Source organism: Ostrea edulis, chromosome 5 (assembly GCF_947568905.1).
Source record: "Ostrea edulis chromosome 5, xbOstEdul1.1, whole genome shotgun sequence".
Lineage (NCBI taxonomy): Eukaryota > Metazoa > Mollusca > Bivalvia > Ostreida > Ostreidae > Ostrea > Ostrea edulis.
Genome location: NC_079168.1, coordinates 5,037,524 through 5,056,618, shown reverse-complemented (window position 1 = coordinate 5,056,618; position 19,095 = coordinate 5,037,524). Strand labels below are relative to the sequence as shown.

General features: G+C 33.1%; 1 protein-coding gene across 1 annotated transcript; it reads right to left on the bottom strand.

The window, feature by feature from the left end:
* Positions 1-2,651: 2,651 nt before the first annotated feature.
* Positions 2,652-18,553, bottom strand: LOC125650937 (photoreceptor-specific nuclear receptor-like). Its single transcript, XM_048879512.2, has 8 exons — positions 18,444-18,553; positions 10,439-10,724; positions 9,919-10,022; positions 7,465-7,665; positions 7,115-7,311; positions 5,463-5,709; positions 5,219-5,324; positions 2,652-3,091 (listed from the first exon to the last, which is right to left on the bottom strand). Exons 1-8 carry the CDS (start codon positions 18,487-18,489, stop codon positions 2,959-2,961), a joined length of 1,320 nt encoding a protein of 439 aa, XP_048735469.2. The 5' UTR covers positions 18,490-18,553; the 3' UTR covers positions 2,652-2,958.
* Positions 18,554-19,095: the final 542 nt, after the last annotated feature.

Genomic DNA, 19,095 nt, shown 5'->3' with positions numbered 1-19,095 from the left:
CAATAGATATGGGAAGTTGACGATGGAGATCTGAAGCTGAAGTCATCCTGTTTGTCATAAATTGAACATCTATGTTCAGTAAAATACCCAAGTACAAAGCAAATGTGGAAGACTCTTGTGTCTTTTGGTGTTCACAGGGATATATTGAATCAACATACAAATGAAAATTATTATAAGTCCCCAACCGACAAAGTCAAAGGGGACTAGATTTGCACCCCGTCTGTCTAGCCATTCTTAAACTTTTCTCATTTTCATCTTTTTCTCTATAACCATAACCCCTGGGCTAATTTCAATCGAAATTGGTACAAAGCATCTTTGGATGAATGAAATTCAAGAGGAGTTCCATCTATTGATATCAAATATCTCAGTATAATTTGATATCATGAATTTGAATTTGAATTATAAAATTAATAAATAAAAATTTGATTGAAATCGCATAAAATATAATGGATACTCCCCTTTTGAAAAGTAACTCTACTTTTACCTACTTTATTTAAAAGATGCTTTTTGTGCCATATAGACCTGGTTAGCAGAAATAAAGAAAAATCACACATTGCGAAACTTGTGACTATGTTGAGGTCTTGAACTATTAAATTGAAATTATGTGTACATTGCAGAAGTGTGGTTTATTTCATGTCCATTGTGTAATTATAGTGTACATATATATTACTTGTACATTGTGTAATTATAGTGTACATATATATTACTTGTACATTGTGTAATTATAGTGAACATATATATTACTTGTACATTGTAATTATAGTGTACATATATATCACTTGTACATTGTGTAATTGTACATGTAGTGTACATATATATCACTTGTACATTGTAATTATAGTGTACATATATATTACTTGTACATTATGTAATTATAGTGTACATATATATTACTTGTACATTGTGTAATTATAGTATACATATATATTACTTGTACATTGTGTAATTATAGTGTACATATATATTACTTGTACATTGTGTAATTATAGTGTACATATACATCACTTGTACATTGTGTAATTATAGTGTACATATATATTACTTGTACATTGTGTAATTATAGTGTACATATACATCACTTGTACATTGTGTAATTATAGTGTACATATACATCACTTGTACATTGTGTAATTATAGTGTACATATATATTACTTGTACATTGTGTAATTATAGTGTACATATACATCACTTGTACATTGTGTAATTATAGTGTACATATATATTACTTGTACATTGTGTAATTATACATGTAGTGTACATATATATTACTTGAACATTATGTAATTATAGTGTACATATATATTACTTGTAAATTGTGTAATTTTAGTGTACATATATATTACTTGTACATTGTGTAATTATACGTGTAGTGTACATATACATTACTTGTACATTGTAATTATAGTGTACATATATATTACTTGTACATTATGTAATTATAGTGTACATATATATTACTTGTACATTGTGTAATTATAGTGTACATATACATCACTTGTACATTGTGTAATTATAGTGTACATATATATTACTTGTACATTGTGTAATTATAGTGTACATATATATTACTTGTACATTGTGTAATTATAGTGTACATATATATCACTTGTACATTGTAATTATAGTGTACATATATATCACTTGTACATTGTGATTATAGTGTACATATATATCACTTGTACATTATGTAATTATAGTGTACATATACATTACTTGTACATTGTGTAAATACAGTATATATTAACATATTTGTATGCAAATCCGGTATTCAATCAGAGCGTTCTTGTATTTCAGCTTTGAGTACCATGCAGTGAAATCTGCAGATACAAGTACATATTGTTATGAATTAACTTAATAAAGAATAAGTTTTAGAAATTAACAAGCAGTTGTAAGTTGTAGTGGTAAACTGAGCAGTTGTAAATCAGGAGGCTAGTTGAGAAGTGACCAGTTGATGTCAATAGAAATCGAGGTGTAAACAAGAGGTACATGTAACTGAGTCACGGATGCTAATGATTTGTTACTATTGATTTATTACAATAATAATAATTATATAGATTTGTTAATTTCTAAAACTTATTCTTTATCAAGTTAATTCATAACAATATCTCAACCTGTTAGGCTAAGTTTATGTATATATCTCAACCTGTTTGGCTCAGTTTATGTATATATCTCAACCTGTTAAGCTCAGTTTATGTATATATCTCAACCTGTTAGGCTCAGTTTATGTATATATCTCAACCTGTTAGGCTCAGTTTATGTATATATCTCAACCTGTTCGGCTACGTTTATATATATATCTCAACCTGTTGGACTCAGTTTATGTATATATCTCAACCTGTTCGGCTCAGTTTATGTATATATCTCAACCTGTTGGACTCAGTTTATGTATATATCTCAACCTGTTTGGCTCAGTTTATGTATATATCTCAACCTGTTGGACTCAGTTTATGTATATATCTCAACCTGTTGGGCTCAGTTTATGAATGTCATTGAATATCTTGCTAACAGTTTGTAATTGAGTTCAGTCTTTGAACATCTCACTATTAACAGTTTGATATTTGAGTTCAGCCTTTGAACATCTCACTAACAGTTTGATAATTGAGTTCAGTCTTTGAACATCTCACTAACAGTTTAATAATTCAGTTCTGGCTTTGAACATCTCACTAACAGTTTAATGATTAAGTTCAGCCTTTTAACATCTCGTTTGATAATTGAATTCAGGCTTTGAACATCTAACTAACAGTTTGATATTTGAGTTCAGCCTTTGAACATTTCACTTACAGTTTAATGATTAAGTTCAGCCTTTGAACATCTCACGAATAGTTTGATATTTGAGTTCAGGCTTTGAACATCTCACTAACAGTTTAATGATTAAGTTCAGCCTTTGAATATCTCACGAATAGTTTGATATTTGAGTTCAGCCTTTGAACAGTTCACTAACAGTTTGATAACTGAGTTCAGCCTTTGAACATATCACATAGAAGTTTTTCCATTGGTACACTTCCGATCGTTCTGCCAAAGAAAATTTTCTCCACCCGATCTGAAGGTACAAATCTCAGCGAGGGGATCATCAGAAGCAGTCGACCAAATCTGTAAATAATAATATTTAGACAAGTATATGAAAAACGGGCCTGAAGTATGGGTAATAAAATGTCCTCCATAATAACAACCGTATTAATACCGTAAACTTTAATGTTCTATATACGTACTAAATTAAAAATCAATATATTTTTTGGTTTCCAAACTAACATGGTTTATAATGCATCTGTAATGGCGATATATAATAACTTATAGATATGTACAACATAAACTATTTGATTTCAATCCAGATGAAAGTCTTGATTATTTTAAAGCAACACGAACCATAACCAACGGTATTTTTCATACAACTACCCAAGTATACGCCAATTAACATCCATAGGTAGAACTGATCTTATGAAAAAATAAACAAGGGAATATTGCTTGGGTGTATAAACCGCCATAGCCTCGGACACCATTGTCGTATTCTCGGACACGGGAACGAAGAATCGCCATGCTGAGATCGAGGTTATTTGAAGACGGAAACTGATGTGAACTAACTTATACATTTCGTTTGTTTTGAAACATTTCATCGTTTCATGAATGACTTAAACGTATTATAAGTGTAAAAAAAAAAAAAAAAAAAAATAATACAGAAATGTGCCACTGAAATGAAATTTTGATAATGAATTTTCAATAAAATTGACACATTGGATGAATTCAATATACCTCGAGGTCCCATGAGAATCTTCGCTAAATCTGCGTTAGTTTTATCGGTTAAATTTGTCTTTGATTCTTTCCATCGATCAATCTGATCGCAGATGTAAATTCTGTTTTTGTTTAACTTTGAATTTACATGTGCATTTGGTTTTGGTCTTGTTTCTGGCAGAATCGGTCAGTTTTGTTTACAAGCAGTGTCTTTCGTCCGCATTTTTCCGAACTGGTGACCTCCGAGGTTAATGCATATCGGAGATTACGAGCAGGAATTATTGCAAGGAACACAATAATTCATAAATCGACGTTTTCTGTCCATTTGGCAAGCCTGTTGCTTCAGATCCACTCTGATTCAATGATATTATAAATACATGTACATGTATATATTTTCATTCTACTTGTTCTTTTATTTTTCAAAATTTTAACGTTAGTACAGAGTTTGTATTGCTTTAACTCTCGGACATGATTAGTTGGCCTACTTTGTATAATGTACATGAATATGCATTGCGCGCGCCTTCTTCACACGTGGTTACCGCCGCGGTGGTAGAGCGTTCGCCCCGCGTGCGGAAGGTTAGGGTTCAAATCCCGGCCGCAACAAACCTAAGTCGTTAAAACAGATAGTGACAGTTCCATCACCAAACGCTCGGCATCGGGTGTTAATGTCACGGATCCTCGGAAATGACCTTAAAAACGGATGTCCCGTGACACGGTAGGTGTATGTGGCACGCTAAAGAACCCTCACTGTGCAATGGCCGTAAGCGCTTATTATATCTCTATAACCGTAGTTTTTTGTAAGCATATTAGAGTTTTTGTCTGATTTTATTCATAGAATACTGTGGCATTGATATCTTATTGCAACATTACATAAAAGTTGGAGCATATGCATGTTTAAAGCAATAAAAGCCATAACTCGCAGTAAAAATATTGAAAAATTATTATCTCTGAGAATCAGAGTGGGTCTGAAACAATCGACTCGTCAATTAGCAGAAAATGTCGAATCGTAAGACTATAATTACAACAAGTTTTGTTCGTAGTCTCCGATGCGCATCAACTTTAGAGGTCACCAGTTTTAAAGTAATTTATGAAACGATGTAATATATTAAAACAAACAAAATGTATAGTTAGTTCACGTCAGTTTCTATTTTCGTATGACCTGGGCCTCAGCAACTCGATTATTTTCGGCAATCATCTTTCACGTGTCCGAGTATACGGCGATGGTGTCCGAGACTATGGCGGTCTATACGAAACGCTCCTAGTAGGTATGCTCCCAAGCAACATTCCCTTGATTATTTTGCTGAATTTTCTTCAGATCTTGGGGGTTGTATTACTCGTGTAATTATGTTGATTGGTGCACACGTACGTAGTTGAAATAATACTTGCATTGGTTTAAGAGGAACATCAACGTGGTAACATACCCAAAATTTCAAAATCAATAAGATAGAATAAGAAATACTAGTAGTGTCGATTCTAAAATGAGCGGGTTACCTAACGTGCTGTGTCGGGTAATTAGATCGCACGTGTTGCAACATCATCAGCTGGGCTTGATCTTGGAAGTTTTCGACTTGCAGTGGGTCCTTCAATCCTCGCGTCTCTGTTAGAAATAATGAGGGCAGAAGGTCACTAATTAGTTCTTTTTATGAAGTAGTTATGTATATAAAATAAGATTTACTGTTTTGGTGTTACATGTTATCTATAGACCGATCAATCAAGTATTTGGGTGAAATTTTACCTGGCTTAAAAAGAGCAATCGCTTTCAAACACGCAAACTCGGCTGGATCCACTTGCGTGTTCTTGAATCTGCGAAATATTTCTTGAAGTAAACGTGCATCTGAGTATTCGTTTCCAGTTTTGATGTTGGGTATTTGCGCATGTGCAGTCTCGTGCGCCAGTAGAAGAGGCGAGGTTTCCATTGGCATTGACCACTGGACGGCACACAGCAGAAACAGCTCACTCCAAGCTTCTTCTAACAGAATGACCTGTAATAACATATTTGTAAAACTTAAAATTGTTCGTCCATGACGAAAGGTGAAGATAACGAACAGTGATCAATCTCATAACTCCTGTAAGCAATATGAAAAGAGAGTTGGGCAAACATGGACTCCTGGATATATCAGAGGTGGTGTCAGATGCCTAGGAGGAGTAAGCATCCCCTGTCGACCGGTCACATCCGCCGTGAGCCTTATATCTTGATAAGGTAAACGGAGTTATCCGTAATCAAAATTAGTGTGCCAAGAGCGGCCTAACAATTGGCATGAAACACGTCAGACAGCATTTGACCCAATGATAGGTTGTATTGGCAAACTAGATCATTTTAACGACCATATAATTTGCGAAATGCTGATTTTAAATGAGACTGTTGGAACCCCTGCACCATCAACTTGTTTGTCAGTAGCCTGGTCCGATTTAAAGACTGACCATTCGCAGAACGAGCTCTTGCGTATCGAACCAGTTGAGAGATGTAAACACCATATGCAGGTGATAATGGAATATTGCTACATAAATATGGGAAGTTGACGATGGAGAAGTTGAAATCATACCGTTTGTCATAAAGTTGAGTTGTTAGTTTGTCGTTAAAATCTACTTTCAATAAAATATCCAAGTATGAAGCAGAAGTGGACGACTCTGTGGTGTCTTTTATTTCGAGTTCACTGGGATATATTGAATCGACATATGAATGAAAATTATTATTGTTAATAGATACATGTAATACATCGTGGATATATCTAAATGTCGAATTGAAGGCCAAAGCAAGATATTTTTCTTCTCACGTTGAATGAATTCTGCTTCATAAGAATAAAAGAACAGGTCAGCTAACAAAGGAGCACAATTCGTGCCCATGGGGATTCCAGCAGATTGTTGGAAGACCTGATCACCAAAGACCACCAAGATATTGTCAATGAGGAACTCCAGCATATATTTTATTTCAACTTCAGAGTACTTGAGCGTGGAATCAGAGTGGTGTTTAACAAAGTAAGTTTTTGAATGAATGATCACTAGATATGAACATTACATATTTTATATAGCACTATACTGCAGTGTGTCCAGAGCTGTACTTGCTTAATATTCTATCAAATGTTGCCCAATGCAAACTCTCATTAAGAAACTGAGTTTGCTCAGGATTTTTCAATATCTATGAATACTGATAATTCTTTATTGCGAAAGACATACATCTTATAGCATTATAACAAAATTGAACATGGATGATAATAATTACAAAGCTGAAAATAAAGAGCCAATTCTTACAAATATATCTAACAGATGTAAATACAATAGTATAATGATAGTAAAAAAAAAAAGGAAAATGACGATGCAAATTACATATTATAGACTGTTCTTAGTTCAAGAGCTTTACAAATAAATTTTCCTAAGTTATAAAGTTACCTGATCTCTGAAGGGTAAATTTGCGAACGATGGGAGATTTTTAGCCCAGCGAATGGCAACGAACAGCAGTCTGGCAGAGCATTCGTATGTGGTTTCCTGGCCTGGGGAGTATAGGATGGGTTCGGGGTACGCATGTGGATGAACCGAGATATTCCTCTCGGGCTCAACATTTGTGACGTCTATATTTTCTTCTCGATCTTTAATAAAATAGCAAGAAATTCAGGATTGTTAACATCTCTTGGAGTTTTGATAATCACTTACTCAAAAAAATGGATTTCAGTACTGTTTGGTATGAAACATATTTAGCAAGTTTTTACACAAAGGTAACAAGATCTTATCATTGAACTTACTGGACTCCTCCTGTTCTAGTTTGGAGTGGGGTTCAGGATGAGACATGCCCGGGAAGATCCGTCCACTGACCGGAGGGCTAAAAGCTGGATGAGTGGCGGAGATAGTCACGTGCGACTGAATGAAGGGATTGTCCAGTTCTGCAGGGATCTGGTCATGGCGAACCTGTGCTGTGTTTCTGGGCTGTCGTTCATTTTGCACAGCTAAGAGACCAATAGATATGAAAGAGAAAAAGTTTTATCTATAGCATATAGATTCCTTTTAACACCTCTCTCTCTCTCTCTCTCTCTCTCTCTCTCTCTCTCTCCAATGAACTACCCGATCAGTAAAGGAAGTGAGACAAGACGAAAATTTTCCCCAACATTTAAAACAAAAATATTTTCACTGTATAAGACTATATTTTTGATCGAATCAAGTCCATTGCTTTGATAATTGATCTTTAGGTGCACCTATGTTTTATTGGCTCATTAAAGGGACTGGTTCACGTTTTTCAGAAGAAATGTTTTTTCATTTTTAATGTTGAAAATTAAAAATATAGCTCATTTAATGTTGACACCCAAAATTTGGACCGTCTGAATGCAAGGATAAGAGCAATACTTTAGCTTTGATTCTGTGTTATGTAAACAAAGACTCGAGTCTTTTTATGTAAACAAATAAACCTGTGAAACGTTAATTTTGTAATTTAAAGCATCTTCATTTGGTACAATCACAAATTTTAACTTTTAAATGACACATTTTACCTAAAGTATACTTGAAATGTGATATATAATAAACTTGGATCAATATCCATTTATTTTGAAAACATCGTAAACAATAACACACTTCAATCTTTCTTTTCAAAACAAATAATAAACTCTCTATAATGAGCCTCTGTCATGATGAATAACCTTAATTTTTTTTGTGAAACCTTCTAAACATATTAGACTATAGATTTTGATCATTTAAAGTAAAAAACAAAATTTGGGGGGAAATCGTGAATCAGTCCCTTTTTAAAGTCATATACAATTTAATCCTCGATATTTCATCACAGTACTCCATGATGTAGAGGTACACTATGTAACACTAATCTTCAACACCGACACCTGAAGTATGGATAATGCCTACCCCCCCCCCACCCCTATTTTTTGTGGCAATAATTTTTCTGAGATGTGTGAATTCTACTGGCAATAATAAAATGTATATCATTATACTCCCATATAATTTCAAAGTATATTCTATTTTGTTTGTTCATTGAGAAGAGAACTATAATAGGATGTGTCTGCTGCCCAATCCCATTTCACTTAGTTTGTGAATAAAATATTATTTAAATTAAAACTTAAACTAATTCCCCAATAATTCAAGTTATTTAGACCCCTTTTTAACGTTTATGTTACAACTATAATAAGCACATGTATATAAGTGAATATAAGTAAGAAAGAGTACTGTGGCCTAATGATCCACATTTTAAAATACAAGTACACATCGCGCACATTGTCATGAATGATGTTAAGTATCCATCCTTACTTTCTGGTTTAAAAATATGTCACTCGAATATCGCAAAATGACAACTTGTCACCATGGAAACAATTAGAATGACTGTCCTCTTACTGCGGTGTTTTGTTTCAAAGATTTCTTTTAAATTACCAGCTTTATATCAAAATATTCGTATGTCGAGAAAAGTATTTCGACATTGTTGTAAAGATCGCCTAAATAGGTATTTTATCCCGAGTAATATGCAGGCAGTTATGGAATAATGTATTTGAATAGCATCACAAACATACTGATAATTTCTTAACTATGAAAGAATTAAAAAAAAAATCTTTTTAACTCGATGGAAACATTTCTTTATTAAAAACACAGACAAGTATTGATGAAAGAAATATAAATTATGAACTTTTTGTAGGAAGTCTACACAATCTATTTTGAATTTTAATAATCAACTTATTTATGTGTTTAAAAATTGGTAAGAAACACTTGAATAAGGAATTTATGAATGAAAGGTTTGTTTTAACTCTCCGTTTGAATTATTTCTTTTCTACTTTTGGAGCTTGGTGCATTGTCAACTATACATAAGTATATGGATTTCATCAATAAATGACTAACACTGTATTATAGGTTTTCGTTGAACACAAATTTTCATTGCTAATCAAAACTACAAAATTGAGTGATAAACCAAGTTAAGTTTAATTAATTCTGATACTTCAAACACACAGGTAAGTTAACTATGGCTACAGTGAATATTTTCTTATTGCGGTTTTAAAAGGTATTTGGTAACTTTTTGCATAAAGAAATCTAATATAGCAACGGACAATTTTAATTCACGTCAACATTGAAAATTAAAAAAAAAAAAAAAAATATTCAGATCATGATGAACGTCTCCAAGACAATATTATTTCAGGGTCTTTCAATTTTATTGAATGATAAATTGAATAGCAAAACAATATTCATTTGGATTTAAGGTGATTTGGCCTATTTACCATCTTTGTTCATGCCCATCTGCAAGCATTTCTTCAGTCGACACGCCTGGCACTGGTTTCTGTGGGCCTTATCCACCAAACAAACACCCGTTCCCGCTTGGCATCTGTGGAAAATACGTCAACAAATCAAAAAAAAATTATTTTACTGGATCGTTGCATCATACAGTGGTGTTAGGGTCCCCCCCCCCCCTTGTGACCGAAATAAAATGAAAATAGTCGAACAGCAAATTACATGATGCATATGATGATTGATCTGAAATTCTACATTCAATGAAGTGGATAAGGATGAAGGAATCGATTATTTGTTTCTATTTATAGATTTTATCATGTATAGTATAGCAATAATAACCCATAAAAAGTAACCTTAAAAGTCTCAAAACACCGGAACCCCTGACCCCACCCCACCCTTTTAAAAAAAAACATCCTGGATCCTCCAGTACCGTAGTGTTAATCTTAGTTTGATTTAAAATGGGTAAATGTTAAAAAAAACAAAACCTCTTTATTATTTAATAGTACTCACCTGTATATCAACTTTCTTCGAACACTTCTTTTGAAGAATCCACTGCAGCCATTACAGGCTAAAATTCCATAATGTTTCCCACTGGAGGTGTCTCCGCACACCACACACGTCAGTCCCGGAGACCCCCTCTTGACGGGTCCATAGTGAGCAGCTGTAGCATGCGAGTGTAGCTGTACTGGCGAGGAAGCGGTATATGAAACTGTAGTAGATGATTGCGGGGTTGTAGGACTGGGCGAGGAAAGAGAGGATGGGGACGATAAGTCCGATGTATGGGAGTGATGCATATCTACAAAAAATCCACAGAATACGATGTCAGACCCGTTCTAATGAAGGAGGTGTTCAGAACATATTATTTTTATAGATGTTTTTCTTAATTTTATATTTGAAGGTGTCTATGACTGACGTTTTATTGGCGTTTTGAGGAGCTCATCTATGGATTCTTCAAACATTTATAAAAATTACCCCCCCCCCCACCACCAAAGTAGTTACATTTTATCTAGTTTTGAAATCAAAACGATTTTACGTATATTGGAAGAAAATCAAAGCTTACATTTATTTAATGCGATAGTCTGTATTCATGTATGTGGTATAAGCTTACATTTATTTAAGGCGATAGTCTGTGTATGTGGTATAAGCTTACATCTATTTAATGCGATAGTCTATATATGTATATGTGGTATAAGCTTGCATTTATTTAATGCAATAGTCTGTATACGTGTATGTGGTATAAGCTAACATCTATTTAATGCGATAGTCTATATATGTGTATGTGGTGTAAGCTTACATCTATTTAATGCGATAGTCTATATACATGTATGTGGTATAAGCTTACATCTATTTAATGCGATAGTCTATATACATGTATGTGGTATAAGCTTACATCTATTTAATGCGATAATCTGTGTATGTGGAATAAGCTTACATCTATTTAATGCGATAGTCTATATACATGTATGTGGTATAAGTTTACATCTATTTAATGCGATAATCTGTGTATGTGGAATAAGCTTACATCTATTTAATGCGATAGTTTATATACGTGTATGTGGTATAAGCTTACATCTATTTAATGCGATAGTCTGTGTATGTGGAATAAGCTTACATCTATTTAATGCGATAGTCTATATACATGTATGTGGTATAAGCTTACATTTATTTAATGCGGTAGTCTGTATACGTGTATGTGGTATAAGCTTACATCTGTTTAATGCGATAGTCTATATACATGTATGTGGTATAAGCTTACATTTATTTAATGCGATAGTCTGTATACGTGTATGTGGTATAAGCTTACATTTATTTAATGCGATAGTCTGTATACGTGTATGTGGTATAAGCTTACATTTATTTAATGCGATAGTCTGTATACATGTATGTGGTATAAGCTTACATCTATTTAATGCGATAGTCTGTGTATGTGGTATATAAGCTTAAATTTATTTAATGCGATAGTCTGTGTATGTGGTATAAGCTTACATTTATTTAATGCGATAGTCTGTGTATGTGGTATAAGCTTACATTTATTTAATGCGATAGTCTGTGTATGTGGTATAAGCTTACATTTATTTAATGCGATAGTCTGTGTATGTGGTATAAGCTTACATCTATTTAATGCGATAGTCTGTATACGTGTATGTAGTATATAAGCTTACATTTATTTAAGGCGATAGTCTGTGTATGTGGTATAAGCTTACATCTATTTAATGCGATAGTCTATATACATGTATGTGGTATAAGCTTACATTTATTTAATGCGATAGTCTGTATACATATATGTGGTATAAGCTTACATCTATTTAATGCGATAGTCTGTATACGTGTATGTGGTGTAAGCTTACATTTATTTAATGCGATAGTCTGTATACGTGTATGTGGTATAAGCTTACATTTATTTAATTCATTCTAGTCTGGCCAACACATACGGTCCCCGGTTGTGGGAATACGGACATACATACATGTACATGAACTAAAAGATTAATTCTACTTACTTTGTTGTCGTATATGTGTGTGTTATTTATCTTAGATTCACACACACACACACACACACACACACACACACACACACACACACACAGTTACAGTTAAGATTCTGCATAATAAGACGCGTTTAGTGACTGGTAGTCCCGTATACATTTTTATAATTTCAAATCTCAATTTTTCATTTGAATCTTAACGGGTTTTTCCTTCTTTGGAGGGGTGGGGTGGGGGGTGGGGGTAAGGCCTTTACCATAAACATGTCGCTACCAAAATATGATATCCCCTGATATGTTTTTATAGGGCTCTGAAAATTCAGCTCAATATGTTGATGGTAGGTTGGACGACATTTAGAATAAAAACAAGCAGGTTTTGTACAGGTTCAGAAGGACGTTTTTGTGAGTTTAATTGGTGCACAATGAGATGCTAATGCAATTGTGAACCGTTTTAATGCCCCGACACGTCTCCATTCTATAAATGAGGAAACTCATTATCTGCAGAATGAATCTATACTAGTCTAATTTTGCTAGGTAAACTTAAAAGTTTATAAATGAAGTAAAAGATGACCAAGACCAGGTTCACGACACGGAGAAGACAGATATCGGATTTCCAGATCAAACAGAATTCAATAGATCACAATTACAGAGGGAAAATAAGAGGAGCGCACAGGTGGGAAAAATCAAACAACAATGTCATACAGGTGTGGATGTCTGCTTAAAGGTCACTGGAAGCGAGGATTTAACTTATAACAAATAATTTAATGTTGTTTGCCGGACATGTGGATAAAGCGAGAAGGAAAATGGATATTTAATTCTTCATTAATTCTCTCTGTTCGGAGAATGCCATATTTAGAAATATGAAGTCGTCAATGTAATTCTACCGAATTATGAAGCTACCGTAGTTCCTTTGTATCCTTACCCTGCAGAACGTGACGTGATCCGTTATACTGAATACTCCTATGTAATTTGATCTTTAACGTCGTACTACACTGATGTTTTCATTTTCGGTTAAAAAATTAAATTTGTTGAAATTAATTTATTCCATTGACGTTTGATTAAGAATTACTAAACTCGCATATAGTGCGTCTATAAAGTTTTACACAGAAGAGGTTTGGATAAAATAGAGTATTTCACGAAGAACATAATAGATTCACAGAAATTGATACATTCTAGAATAGAATACCCCGACTAAAATGACTTTTGCGTTGTCGAAATGACAAAATGAATGCGATCTAATTGTTTTCTTCTTTCAATGGAATTATGTTGGTTGCACGTTAGAAAAACACTTGTGTGAAAAAAACTTTCAGAAGAATTTCTTTCATCGTTAGGCCATAGAATTTTTAACCACGACTGTGGCTAATTGTGCGGAGCAGAGAAGTGCATTTCTTATTTTCACATTCAACCTTTTGTCATGTGAAAAAAATAATCTCATCAACAGCCAAGAACCAACGTTCCCGTGAAGTGCCCTCGAAATAGTGCCGACACAGCTGAGATTGGCAATTAGGCAGAGAGGTACACTTTTAGGCCGAGGAGACTGTATATAGATCTATATAAAACATGTTTATTTTGACGTGAAATTCGTAACGCATAAATTTCCTTGTAGAATTTATTGTTATCATCCTTCTTCAACCTCAACGTGAAACTTCACGTACATAATTTATCGTGATTTGAAAATACCACCTGACATCAATCAGGAATTTTCCCGCGAATTCGAATTTCAATCATGTTAATTTTATCATAACTATAAACTTTTAGCTTATCAAGGTGTGAGTACACACTGATTAAAATAAAATTACAATTCAGTGAGTGGTGAGTTACTTCCCTTCGAAGCCATTACGAAAATAAGACTCTATATATTGTACGTATAATATATGCGTCATTTCTATATAAATTCGTTATGTATTTCATTGCATCATGTAGATTGCGTTTGGAAAAAGTGCATCATTCCATGCACGTATGAATCTTAATAAATATAGCACGACTATTCTAACGGCTGGGAATTTCAAGAGAAATTAAAGTAAAAAAAACATTGATTTCATTTCGAAAATACATGAGGGTATGAACAGCGACCCTCATGCACGCCAGCATGCTTTTCATGATGCGAAAACGCGCTTCCTGAAGTATGCTGGCATATAAAGCGTCGCAGTTCATACTCTCATGTAATTTCAAAAATAAAATTTATTTTTTTAAGTATCAGTACCAGCATACAACTATGTTAGTGTCATACTCGTGTATTCTAAGACCAAGACCCCCCCCCCCCTTTCCCCGAAGAAATATACAAATGCATAAAAAGTCGTCTGATTGTAGATTTATAATGTAATTTCAACTACAAATGTATATGTGCTTACAGATTTTATAAAACCAAAGCATCAGTAAAAAGATATTTCTTTTGTTAACATTTGGTTTAATTGTTTAAAGCGAATTTCGAAACTAGACTCTTGTAAGTTCCTCAAATAGTTGATACAGTATACCATTTATTTCTGTTTAATTTAATCATTTTTTAAAAAGTTGAATCTTTAGTTAAAGTTTTAAAGAAAATTACTTAAATACAAGATAAGAATCATTAAGGATAAGAATGTTTCAAGTTTTAATCTATCAGAATTCAGCGTAGTCGTGTGCGTATACGGTAGGTATGCTTGCCATTTCATCACGTGACAGAGATTCCCTATCTATGCGTATCTACCAATCAAAAGTAGCAAATTGGCACCAACCATCCCCATTTTAAAAAAAAACGCACCACAACATCAATTACAGAGCACAATACCACATTTCTTACATGAGAATTTTTTTTTCCTGGGAAGTGAAGGAGAACATTTCTTTAAGGAAAAAAAAATCTCCTATTAGGACTATATTCCAGTGGATTTTCAACTAAATCCTCTTATGTACATGTATACGATTTCAGTTTAGTCAAGACAATTTTTCTTGATATTTGGTAAGCATTTAATACAATACACTAGATTTAAAAAAATAAATTTGATCGAAGCATTTTATGAAAACTACACTATAGTAAATCATTTGCTTTTCGGACCTACATGTACGTGTTGCATTTGTCGTAAACAAAAGCTTTCGTCTCGCGTGAGTACAATTATGGGCCATACCATGTTAATATAGAAAGGGTTGTGTACGTGTCCGCTATCTGTACTGTACTCGGACAATGATAAGATTAATTATAGTACAAATTATAATAATTCTAACAGGTATAAAGAATTATCTTGTGTAATAGGCCGAACTTTCAAAGTATTTTGCAGAACCTATGAATTATCTCCTGTAATAGGCCAACATTTCAAAGTATTTTGCAGAATCTATGAATTATTTCCTGTAACAGGCCACACTTTCAAAGCATTTTACAGAATCTTTGAATTATCTCGTACAATAGGCCAATTAAACTTTCAAGGCATTTTGCAGAATCTATGAATTATCTCGTATAATATAGGCCAAGCTATCAAAATATTTTGCAGAATCTATTCCTCACAACGTGTTTCAATTGTAATCAAATAATAATGGTAAAATGCAAAACACCAAGAAAAAGATATTAAATTCAAATACGAACACATAATATATTTTTTTAAAGATTTACATTGAACTTTGATTTTCTGTAGACTGGAGGTGAGAAACACGACCTCCGGACTTAACGATTCCCTTTCGACCAATTCAAACCTTTCTGTGTAATCTAATTTTCGGTCTCCGTGTTTCTTTGACCAGGTCCCCACATTGATCTCTAACTCGAGCCCCATCATCCATCACGCCATAATGAGAATGGCGGGAGAGTTTTCCCGCTCTACGTAATCAGATTTTTATTCAATGTCTCCTTCATTATCTCCCCTTAATTCAAGGAAAATATCAGCAGTTTGGTTTGATTCAATAAACTCTGATAAAAAGAAGTGGGAATTATCATGCATAGATTGCTAGTTAGTCATCGTTCTCTATGGTGATACCAATGGTGGACGACACGTCAAGTGGATGGCTTATTTTATGTTAATTTGTTTTCAAAATCTACGTATCGATTACTCTTTAAAATTCATTAAGAACTATGATATATTAGTCAACTCAAAGAAAAGAATGAAAGGAAGTAATTTAATGTTTAATCTCTGTTACTGCTATAATTTTTTCTCTTTCATATTGTTGGCATATTGAACTAGTAGGCTTTCTGCTTTATGTACGTAAATATAGACTTGTCATGTCCTGTTGTTGTGATAACCATTAAAGAAAGAGAAAACAATTCCCAATACCTGAATAATATCAACTTCATTCAATGAAATACAAGTATTTTTGGAAACGAAACTCGTGGGAATTTCTTTCATGGTGACTTGCATTTTGGAATTTATCGGGATATCTTTTAAAGAAACTTCCTTTATTGATACTTCCTTTATCAAGACTTCCTTTATCCAGACTTCATTTATCAAGATTCCTTTATCGAGACCTTTATCGGGACTTTCTTTATGGGGACTTATTTTATTGGAACTTCCTTTATCGGGAGTTTCTTTTTGGGGACTTATTTTATTGGAACTTCCTTTTTTCGGGAAGTCCTTCATCGGGACATATTTTAAAGGAACTTCCTTTTTCGGGAAGTCCTTTATCGGGGTTTTCCAGTTCTATAGGCTGACTGATTTTGCATATACAGAATGTTAAAAAACTACGAAGGACATTTTCCCTTACCATACATATACATTGTAACAATACTTATTTATAGATATTATTGAATAATTGTATCCAATACTACGTCTAGTATAAAGTTATTTTTGCCGTAAGATGGTATACTTAGATAAGAAAAGGCTTCCTGCGTGTTAATATGGGGTTACTATGCTCCAACTAAATAAAAGTTCATACAGAAGCAGAGAAGCGAACAAATATGCATACGGGCAAGCACACATATAAACAAACTAATTAGCATATACAAACATACATACACACAAACATACAAACAAACACACATAAAAACAAACTGATTAGCATACAAACATACATACAAACACACATACAGACAAACATACATACATACAAACAAACAGACAAACAGACAAACAAACAGACATAAAGACAAACAAATATACAAACATAAAGATAAACAAACAAACATACATGAAATATAAAGACAAACAAATATACAGACAAACAAGGAAATGTCAGACAAGCATACAGACAAAAAAAGCAAGCACACACACACACAAACAACCATACAGAAAAACAAATATTTGACAAGCTCTGATGAGATACAAGGCTCATTGAGGTATCAGTGCTTGAAAAGCCACATACATTCCTACAGCAAACCATTTTAGTAGGATTTTAAATAACAAAATTTACGGGATTATTTTCATTATCCTATCAAAGTATTTTTCCTACCATAGGTTGATAATGAAATTTTGATAAGACAGAAACTACTATCATTCTTTTATATGATTTTTGACATTTAAAATTTCACGAACATATTTAAATGTCAGCTGTATGATGCCGATAATTTAAACTTTTTAATTTCACCACTCTTACTATTGTTAAGGGTATGGCAAAAGTTTGGATTGTTTTGTGAGCATCATTAAAAGTTTTCTTGCTCTTGGATTATTATTTCATAGTTTTATCAATTCAAACCCCTGTATCTAATGTCTGCGCAATGTCACTAACAATTTCTAATAGAAATGATAATATGCAACCTTGAAATAACTTTTTAAAAGAAATTAATTCTACCATATATATTCCAATCCTGAAATAATATAAAATTGTTAAAATAATGAAAATTTATCTCACAAAATTAATCTTCTAACATGTCTAAGATTAGATAAGAAATTTTGATAATAAAAATATCAACCAGTAGAATTTTGAGACGCAGTCTTTTTAAAAATATATATATATAATAATATATAAATACACTTTAGCACGCAGTAAAATTTACATTGCTATACACATTTTTAAATCTTATGTATCACAGATATTCAATTTCAAAAGTATAAAAGTCAGTAGGAAATACATAAAAATGGCATCTTCAATAATTTCATGAATCAAATTAATAATAAATTGAATAAAAAATACAACAAACTTACCAACGTGTGAAATTGGTGAATTGTCCTCCACGTGATGACGTTCCATCGTGTCAGCTTCGGAAGTATGGAGATTTAACTTGGTGAAAATTGTCGCCTGTAGTCAGGATTCGCCGTCTGTTCCAGCAATTCTTTGCTGTCACCGACAATCCCGTTTTTATTTCACGTTCTGTTTGGTGTTGTTTAAGGATGATGCCCATTACACTTGATCACAAATCTGATTGGTGGAAATGAGACAAAAGTCCGGCCTTTTTGGTTGAAGAAGAAACATGAGAAAATTAATATGTAAATCAGTCGCGCTCCCGTTTTGTACACTAACTTTATTATACAAAGGGTGTGAAATTCAAATAATGACCCAACTACATGACATGAAATCTGTTAAAATAACAGCTCCATTGAAATCAAACTATGACTTTAAACAGATAAATGCTATTTACAAGTAACAAATTTATTACATTTTGTACGAGATTTGTGAGATTAACAATTTCGGGTAATTTTGTCTTTCATTTTAAGTTTTTAATGCTTATATGTTGTACAATAACCTCTTAATATATAACCCCCCGCTTACAAATACACATGTATAAAACGCTTCATCAATTTAATCGAAAATCTTAATTTGTTATTTTTCAATCAACCATTGGTAATATCTGTAGTA

What these genes read in the sequence shown, in the direction of transcription:
- LOC125650937 (XM_048879512.2), bottom strand. Translation starts at nt 18,489, where the DNA reads ATGGAACGTCATCACGTGGAGGACAATTCACCAATTTCACACGTTG. An exon ending in GATGGGCATGAACAAAGATG is followed by an intron (nt 7,666 to 9,918) that starts GTAAATAGGCCA and finishes TTGGTCTCTTAG; the next exon opens with CTGTGCAAAATGAACGACAG. An exon ending in TACCCGACACAGCACGTTAG is followed by an intron (nt 3,092 to 5,218) that starts GTAACCCGCTCA and finishes TATTATTTACAG; the next exon opens with ATTTGGTCGACTGCTTCTGA.